This window comes from Fulmarus glacialis, unplaced genomic scaffold (assembly GCF_000690835.1).
Source record: "Fulmarus glacialis isolate BGI_N327 unplaced genomic scaffold, ASM69083v1 scaffold7191, whole genome shotgun sequence".
Taxonomy (NCBI): Eukaryota; Metazoa; Chordata; class Aves; order Procellariiformes; family Procellariidae; genus Fulmarus; species Fulmarus glacialis.
In genome coordinates, this window is record NW_009193323.1 from 7513 (window position 1) to 17301 (window position 9789).

The window sequence follows — 9789 nt, forward strand, 5'->3', positions numbered from 1 at the left end:
GTTCCACTAACTGCTGCACGTCAGGAACCACCAGATCCTCCTGTTTGTCCATAAATATCTGGTAACAGTAACAGTCCTGCTCCTTCTGGCCTCCTGACCTGCAAGGAGTGGTCACGGGGCTTGTTTACGTGGTGCCACAAACATCTGAGCTCCCGGAGGACATACGGGTTTTGTCCTGCGAGAGCTTCTGGGCCCAAGGCACCAAGGGCTGCTTGGTGCAACACTGACGCGAAGCACTTTTTCCACCCAGAAATACAAATACATGTCATGAGAGGAGGATACAAGTACCATCTTCAGTCTCATTATCCAGCCATAGCATCACATCCTGCTCCTATGAGTAAAACCCAGTTTCCCCTCATCAATGTAAATATTAAAAGATATTTCAGTATTTTTTAAAATCAACTGCACTATGGCACAATCAGCAAACTCCTTCTCAGATGAAAGACCTATTTATAACTGTACATACAAAAGCCAGAGAGCAAAACTCAGTGCATTCAGAAGGTGAGTTGTGTGCAGAAGATCTCCCACAACCCCTACATCCCTGAGCTAGCAGAGAAAGGATTTCCTTCAGATGACCCTCTTCAGGGGAGCTGCAGTACAGAGTCTCCTTTGTGCTCAGCCTTTCCGAGTACTTCACGATCTACGGCTTGACTGACGTCTCAACAAAGGAGCACAGAAACCGAACAATCCCCTTCTATGCTCCTCAACAGCACAGTTATTTTTGGCTTCCTTCAGCCTCTAATCCTCTTTGTAGAGTCCTGAAAAACTGGGACTGCATCCATGGACTGCCTGTTTGAGAGGCTGCAGGACCTGAGCCAGCTTGACAGTCTGGCCACATCCCAAACGCATCCAAAGGCTGTCAAATACTGCTGGCTCTGCACTGAAGTTGGACACTATGTTTTTCAAACCACTGTTTGCTCTCCCTAAGGATAAGACAAGGTTTTAATCATCATTTTCTGAAGGTGGCACCTCCAGGGAGAGTTTAGAAGTGTCTTTTCCTGGATGCATCACCTGGGACAAGATCACAACAAGGAAGATCACACGGACAGCACAGACAAGCTGCACACAACTCACTGAACTGTGCCTCCAAAGCCTCCATGAAAAGGTGCAAGCAACACCCAGTGATTGTGACCTGGATAACTAACGAGCCTGGCCTGGGTAAATTGTATTGCTTAGATATGGAAACTTACTGCAGTTTCAAGAGTGGCTCTATTCCCAGGATCTGATGCATGATGAGATTGAGGAACTCCTCAGGATCTGGAAGGTCAGAGAAAAGCATGGGTCACACCACACCAGGAACACTGCCTTGCCTCACCACATCCAGAAGGCAAAGCTGCCAGATAAACAAGCCAGCATTTCGCGAACCTGAAATCTCCTCTCTTACTCTAGGTAAGGGGACAACTGGGCTGAAAGCTGAAAGCACTTGGTTAATGCATAAATCCTAGGGTGAGCATTAAAAAAAGCAAGCCAGCCCTCAGATACTGCACTCTTACGAGCCAGGCCATCACAGCAACACTATCTCAGAGACCTTAATGGACAGTTACTGCTAACACCAGAAGTATAAACTCGAAGTGAAATCTGGGACAGCTATGGAAATTCAAGAAATGGAACAGTTAAACTATCCCTGGCTAAAATAAATATGCAATAGTACAGAACACAAGCGCTGTTCACTGACAAGATACTTGCTGTTTCTGGAAGAATCAATGCCACTTGTTTAGTATCTAGGTACTTAGAGATTGTTGCAGTGATGTGTGGCATTGGTGTAATCCATTTCCTTGTTGTAAACTACATGGGGCCTTGCTGTGCATGGATGGGAACGTGATGATCGCAACTAGAGATTGGTGGGTTTCAGCTGTAGGTGTTTTCTGTCTTATTTTAACCAGACTACAGTCTTTGAGGAACCTCAAATAACTTATCAGAACTCGAAGACAAGTTGATCTTGATACCAATGATAAATCAAGCTCGATTCTCACAGGGACATCACGGATGGACTTATCAGGGTATAACTCAAAGTTTAAATTCTGTTCACACAGATCTTCCTCTCCCCTCCAGGCAACAGCTACCACCAGGTAGAGACCCAGCAATTCCTATCTTTCCATCAGAGTTCAAGACAAATTTCAGTTGAAAAGCCTGTAGAGTTTTAAAAGCTGAAAGTATTTTACATGTGCATTTTTACATAAACGAACAGCACAAGCAGGCATACTAATGCACGTGCCTGGGAGAAGCATACAATTAAGTTGTCAGCCTGGTGCCTGGATGAGGCAGCGCACAGCGAAGCAGCCCAGGGAAGGCCGCAGAGAGCACATTACCTTTCTCAGCGTTGGTAAAGCTTGAACACTGGCCCTTTTCAGTTAGCTGCTCCCTAAGGTGCATCACACTGCTAGCCCTGACGAAGCCAGTCCTAGAAACAAGAAGCAGCTGCAGACAATCTCTCCAGTGTATTTAAAATCACAGAATCATTGAATGGTTTGGGTTATAAGGGAGTTCTAAAGATCATCTAGTCCAACCTCCCTGCCATAAGCACGGACATCTTTCACCAGATCAGGTTGCTCAGAGCCCCGTCCAACCTGACCTTGAATGTTTCCAGGGATGGGGCATCCCCCCCCTCTCTGGGCAACCTGTGCCAGTGTCTCACCACCCTCATCGTAAAACATTTCTTCCTTATGTCCAATCTAAAGCTACCCTCCTTCAGTTTAAAACCGCTGACCCTTGTCCTGCCACTACAGGCCATGGTAAAAAGTCTCTCTCCATCTTCCTTATAAGCCCCCTTTCTATATTGAAAGGCCACAAGAAGGTCTCCGTAGACTCTTCTCCAGGCTGAACCACCCCAATTCTCTCAGCCTTTCCTCATAGCAGAGATGTTCCAGCCCTCCGACCATTTTTGTGGCCTCCTCTGGACCCGCTCCAACAGGTCCATGTCTGTCTGGTGCTGGGGACCCCAGAGCTGGATGCAGTGCTGCAGGGGGGTCTCACCAGAGCGGAGTAGAGGGGGAGAATCCCCTCCCTCGACCTGCTGGCCGCGCTGCTTTGGATGTGGCCCAGGAGATGCTTGGCTTTCTGGGCTGCCAGTGCACATTGCCAGCTCATGGCCAATTTTTCATCCCCAAATCCTTCTCTGCAGGGCTGCTCTCAATCAAATCTCAGCATCACAGAACGCCCCAGGGTTGTATTTCTGCAGACAGTGCCAGGATGCTGGTCCTCAAGGAAGATGCTGATGTCTTATGTTCAATCAGCTCTCCATGCCTCTCTTCCACACCTCTCTAGGGAGGATGAAGAAATAACCTTGTATCTTTGATACAAATTCCAGAGAATTTAGCTCTTATGCCACGGTCTACCCTCATCCAGCCTGGCATTGCATACTGCCTTTGGGACTAATTGCTGATGAAAGCAATGCTATTGCTTCATCAGCTCCAGGATCCTCCATGGAGGTGATCTCAACCCCAGGAATTCCTCTTTCATCCTTTCACTGAGAACTACAGCTCACAAGGCTTCCTTCTGAGCAGGAGAGACTCATGCACATGCAGAAGGAGTCATGACAGCCTTGCAACCTGGGGAAGGGAACAACTGGAAGAGAAACCTCATATGAAGACTTTTGGATGTGGCTGGCAGGAGAAACCCTCCAGGTAACCCTTACCCTCAGTGACAGGTACCATCTGGCAGGGCAGCAGAGAAGGCAAATGGACGACTTCCAGGATTCCCACATACTATACTCACTTTCGGAGGGGATTAACAATTTCGTCCCGCAGAATGCTCTGGACGTTCCTGTCACACAGTAGGAAGGGCTTGAAGAGCATGGAGTCCAGCACAGACGTACAGGAGAAGAGGCTGTGAAAAAAGTGTGCTGTGTAAGCCTGATGGGTTTGCAGCAATAGTTGGAACCAAACTGATGTGCCTGGCGAGTTGGTGGCTTTTATTTTCATCAGTCCATGCATGCAGTTACAGAAAGGTGAGTGACAGCACATCTCCGCAATGAGATAAACTTCATCTGGTTTAATGAACACTGGTAGTAAGCAAGGAAACAGCTCAGAGAGAATGAAATCTCATACTTTGCAGCCAAAACCGCTCATGGGGGGGCACCACTGAGTCTTTTCCTCTCCAAACAGTGCACAATGAAGCTGGGACCTCCTGGGCGGTTTCTTTGAAATGTTTCCAGCCATTACCTCCAGTGACAGAGTCAGCATGGTCCAAGTCCAGAGAGCTACGATCTGTCACTGCCCTGCATGACAGACACACGGGTACCTTAGGTACTCACGAGGGGGTACTTCAGGGCCTGAGAACGTACCAGATTAGGAAGGAGATCAAAAAGCAGCAAGCATTGAGGCTGCGTCTCCGCACAGTTATATTCTGCTCTATACCGGGTAAATTTCCAGCCACCTTGGAAGTCCAGGGAAGTGCTGCAGCTCTGCCCAATTTTATAAAACGGCAACACCCAACCACGTCTTTACCTGAAGAGAGCTGCGTCCATATAGCAGGAATTACAGTGGCCTTGGATCCCCTTCATCCGCCCTCGCAGGACACGCACCGCTGCCTCGTTCCTGAGGGGAGGAAAACTGTCGGGAGCCTGTGGAAGAACTTCCTGCCCTCCTGCAAAGGAAAGAACAGAAGCAACTCCCTTTAGCTTCCCACCTCGTCTGGGTCAGCTCTGCCCTTCCCCGATGCCCCAGAGGTCTGCTCTGCTCAGAAGTCAGCACCACACTCTCCTGCGCTGCTCCTGCTGGGACTCAACCATGCTGGGATGAAGACTCGTCTCTTGAGTAATTCATCTACTGGAAATGGAGACAAAACCAAACCCATTTCTTCTTCACCAGAGACATGCCCTAGCAATCCATACTGCCTCTGCCATCCTTATGCCAAGTACAATGAAGAAAAAAAGAGCTACAAAAGAGCTGATGCTGTGTTATGTGCAAGCTTGGGATCTCTCTGTTGACAGACCTGCGACGCCAGTAGCAAGGGAACAAATGGGCAACTGTGCTTTAATAGCCTCATCCCGCTGGCCAGTCGTCTCCTTAAGCTTCAAAGGTGGCTTTCTCAATCTGGTCTTTTCTGGTTTCTTCAGCGTTCTCCCCTTGTAATTCAATCCCCTCTCTTTAGCATATCCTTAAGACATTCTTCCTTGTCCCTACGCTCAGTTTTTGGGCAGTCCCTACAGGAATCGTGTCTTCTCGTTTACAGTGATCTCATTTACAATTTCTAAATGCCTAGTTCACACTGTCTTCTCTGCTCTGGAGGAATTTCTTCCTGTTCAAATGAAAATACTGACCTGTTCTTCCCCGCATCTTCTTGTGAATATCTTATCGTCACATCAAGCTCTACGTTAAAATTGATTTAATCCTCTCTCCCTTTCCAAGTTCCCTCTTCTTTCTCAGCCCCCAGGTACAACACCGTTATCACCTGACATCCTGGCCATGGGCCCGAGTTACCCCTCCAATTCTCCAGAGCCATGTGCTTGGTCTGTGTTTGCATAATATTTAAGATACGGTAGCTTGGCCAGGCCCTATAACTAAAAAACTTGTCCACATTCAAATCTCAGGACCATTTCTTCTGCCCTGAAAACCACAGGCAGAAGAGCTCTGCATTGCTCACAGCATTCACAATGCCTTGCAAAGACTGTTGCTCTGGACTCCTATCCTCTGTCACGCTCCAACATTTCCTGCCAGCTTCCCCTTCTCCAAAACATCCATGCCACCGAGGCCTCATTTTTAGAGCTTCTCACAATATGTTGCCCTATATTCAATGCCCTAGTCTACGTTATCCCTGTATTAAATTACTTACCATCTCTCACACTTGTGGGGCATTCCCTATAAATACCACCATGGCAACCTCAGCATCCTTAAAATTGACATCTTTTGGAACACTCAAAGAAAGCAAAGAATATTAAACCACCGATTAAGACACTGCACATGAGGTTTCTCCGTAGCGTGCCTTGTCTCAGCACGGCACTGTCTCCCTTCTCCCCAGAGAACTTACTATAATCCACGAGGCTCAGGTCGCTGTTGCGCGAACACTGGAAGCGAATGTCGGGCTGGCAGGACTGCAGCTTCACGAAGAGGCCGCGCTTTGGAGCGCAGTGGAAGTAGTATTTGCCCAGCCATTCACCAGCAGTCACCCCCTTATCTTCATCCTGGGAAAAGAGCATTGAGGAATAACATGAGAGCGGGCTTTCCACGAATTAGGTGCAATCCCCCATACGGCCATTTAATATCTTAAGAGCTGTGTACAGGTTTGGTCCCATTTTGTTGACTGTTTTCATTTATTCTGGTAATGTTTTGAACTTATTGATGCCATTTGTAGGATTCATGATTATTCCATCCCACATTCCAGTAACGTTGCTCTTGAAAAGAGCAAACCAACCCTCGTAATCATGCTGCAGGCTCTCCTCCCCAGTCTAAGGGACGGCACAATTGTGTGCTTGCCCTCACAGTTCACACTTTGACACGTCAGAGGCCCAGGTCGAGCTGTGAGATATGCATCCACAAGCTGAAGGTCTTCAAAGAGAAGAGAAGAGCAACCCAGACCTGCCTGCTCTGATATACAATCTCACAGCAGGAAATATTTTGCTCCTTACCAGTTCAACTCCTGCCATTTTGTGCTTAATTTGGGGCAGGTAGCCCAACCAGCGGATGATTCCGGAAACCTGATTTCCCTTGTCCAAGGTGATCTGGACCATGGAGTTCACCTCCAGGCATGAATTCACACTTTCACACTCTTCACCGCTCTCGCTTATCTCTCGTTTCATTTGCTTAGGGTGTCCCAAGCCCATGTCGGACTCAAACGGTGAAAATAAACCTAGTGGGCAATACAAAATGTCAGGTGAGGTAGGAAGTCAACACCTAATGACAGACACCTCTGGATCTCACCTAATACCAGGTCTATTTTGAAATTATAGACCACGCAGACAAGCATGAAGCTGAGCACCAGAGACACAAGGTGTAGTTCTCATGATGTATTTCAGTGATACAGCCAAGCTGGTCTAACAGGCTGAGAGGGGACGATCCTGCTCCTTGTTTCGCCGCTCAAGGCTGCAAGCTCCAGCCTCTCACTGGCCCTGGAGCTAATCCAGCTCTTCACAGAGCTGTTTCAGACTACTGAAAAGGCAGCAGGGGGGTTATTTCCAAATTATTTTTCTGCCTTCAGTGAGATGAATCAACTCAGTGAAGAGTCTAATGATGCCTCCCCTTGGGCTGGCCCTGACAGCTGCGCGGTGTCTTCTGATGGCAACAGAGGGATTCCACTAATGTCTTGTCTTATCCAATGACTCACACCATCACTGCTGGCATCTGTGTCTTTCTGAGTTCGTCCAGCATCAGGATAAGGCTCCTGCTCCACCTTCTACAGCTAAATTAAAGACTTTTTAACCAGTGGTGCCTTCTCCCTAGGAAATACTTCTGCACCGCAATCAGACCCTCTCTTCTTCTTCCTAATAAATGAGGAGGCTCAGTTTTAGTTGCCTAATGCAGAGAACCAGAACTTGAGACTTTTCTATGGACCTTCTCTGCCTCCTGAACGACTTAGTTGGGACTAGCTGAAGCTTTTGTTGGACTTTCAGCTCATCAGCACCCTGCAGAGAAGAAATAAATGCTAAATCCCCACACAGGGCAGATACATCTGATGATAACCTACTTTGCAAGCTTTCCTTCACAACAGAGTCCAAGGGGATTTCTCTGAAAATGTCAGTTGTTCCTTCTTCTTCCTGAAAGGAGAGAAAAAAAATCTATCAGCTAAATGCTTTATCAGACATAGGACATTCCCGGAATACAAACCAATTTTTCAAACAGGCCTGAAAAGTTTGCACGTAACCTCATGTCTCTTTTGGACATTCCTTCTAATTCTCTTTAATGTCCCACCATAATATAGTTTTTAAAAAAATCCCCCAAAACCAAGAAAAGGCAGCAAGACTGTTCTTACCGGACAAACTTTAACGAACCATTGGGTTCCCTCCCTGTAAACTGCCATCGCTATTCCTTTTGTGAGGACCTCATCCACGTAGAAGCTAACTGCATCTCCCACTTTCACAGGAACCCCCTCCTCTGTGTCCGGTTTTGGCTTCTGTTTCACATAGTCGTCATCTGGCACGGGAATAAACTGGACTCTGCTAAACGGCAGGAAGATCCCGCAGTTCCGCTTACACTTGAAATACTCGGTGCCGTGATAAGATCCATCGCTGCGCCCTCTGTTTTCACCCTCGCCCTGAAAACACACCAGAAAGGCAGGTTACATATACAAACATAAAGGGAAAATAAGCAACTTACTTTCTTGGCCACTTTACCTGTAACTCCACCCCAAAGAAGAACGGCGACAGCACAGCCGAAGTGTTTTTGTAAATGCTCCCGATGTAGCGGATGATACCAGGGAAATGTTGCCGGTCGACCTCCACCATCACTTTTTGGCCTGGCACGGCCCGCAGAGCTGCTTCAAGGCTCAGCCTTTCCAAGAAATAGTTCAAACGTTCGTTGTGGCTGCTGATGGCCAGGAGGAAAACGGCCGACTCCTCGCGTACAGGCTGGAGGATTTCTACGTTTATTGTGACGGTGGAGCTGTCATCCAGCATGATGACTTTCAAGAAGCAAGCCGGGGGCCTGTCATCGGAGAAGTTGCGCAGGTAACTCCTCTCGCTGCAGAAGCACATGTTCCCGGCTTGGAAGTACTTACTGCCATAGGCACAGTCTTCTGTCAGGATGTAATAGCAGTTTCCATCCCCTGCTGAAGGCAGGATGCTGGTCATCGTCATTCCCCTGGGTTGTGAGAAAGGAGAGAGTCACACCAGTGAAGATACATGCATGATAGCAAAGGAGCTCAGAAGAATTCGGGTTGGAAGAAGTCTCGAGCCCAACCCCACGCTCAAAGCACGCTCACCCAGTTGAGTTTTGAGTATCTCCAACGACAGAGATCCCACAGCCTCCCTGGGTCCCTTGTTCCAGTGTTTGATCACCCTCATGGTGGAAAAGAAAAAATTCCATCTAACCAAGGTTTCCCACGTTCCTGCTTGTCCCTGTTGCCTCCTGTCCTCTCACTGTGAATCCATGGGACGAGTCTGGCTCCGTCTTCTCTACTAAACCCTCCCAGTAAGAAGTTGCACAGAGCAGCATCTCGTCTGTCCTGTTCTCTACAACACTGTACAGCCAGAACGGCCTCGTTAGATTCCACCTCCTGCTTTCTTTTCATACTTACTTGCAGGAGCGGGGCAAAGGCTAAATTCTGCCTTTTAAAAATTCTCTAAAAAGGGAGTTCTAGTCTGCGACTACAGCTCTTTGACGTTGTGTTAAAGAACATTAAATTCAAAACATATGCAAAGCACAGCACCTACCACTTTACTATGCTCAGGCACTAAAGATCACCATCTTTCAAAACAAATATATTAAAAAAAAATTAAGGTATGTGGAATCAGAAGCACTTCTTTGCAGTAGCAGTTAAATTCTAGTTAAATTCTAGTTAAATTTTCATGCAATTTACCCCTCTGCATCTCATTTTTGACGATACCACACACAGCCAGGACCCAGATTTTTGTTACAACATAAAAAAAGGGGTGAATATAGAAACTTCTTCCTGCAGGTGGACAGGACTGGTTGGCCCAACCTGGCCAATACACAGAAAATAAGAGACGTGCCCGTTTCCAGGCCATGGGGGAAATTAAGGAAGAAAAAAAGATGACTCCACTAAGGGCAACCTGGTAGAAGTTTCTTAAGACTTGAAAGTGGAGAGAGGAGGAATTGAGCAGATGCAATTAAGGGAAGTAGAAACACACTCGGGGCATTGCAGCAGGAAGCACCAATGCAGCTGTTCGCAAGAATA

General features: G+C 47.4%; 1 protein-coding gene across 1 annotated transcript in view; it reads right to left on the reverse strand.

Moving 5' to 3' along the window:
- Positions 1-8728, reverse strand: part of LOC104083778 (ubiquitin carboxyl-terminal hydrolase CYLD-like) — a 10850-nt gene extending 2122 nt beyond the window's left edge. The window contains exons 1-10 of the mRNA XM_009587396.1: positions 8267-8728; positions 7906-8187; positions 7621-7690; positions 6566-6786; positions 5968-6121; positions 4446-4584; positions 3715-3825; positions 2310-2401; positions 1191-1257; positions 1-98 (exon numbers count right to left, since the gene is read on the reverse strand). The exon at positions 1-98 is cut by the window's left edge and continues 59 nt beyond it. Coding sequence (XP_009585691.1) covers positions 1-98; positions 1191-1257; positions 2310-2401; positions 3715-3825; positions 4446-4584; positions 5968-6121; positions 6566-6786; positions 7621-7690; positions 7906-8187; positions 8267-8728 — 1696 coding nt within the window. The remainder of the gene's footprint in view (positions 99-1190; positions 1258-2309; positions 2402-3714; positions 3826-4445; positions 4585-5967; positions 6122-6565; positions 6787-7620; positions 7691-7905; positions 8188-8266) is intronic.
- Between the last annotated feature and the right edge of the window lie 1061 nt (positions 8729-9789).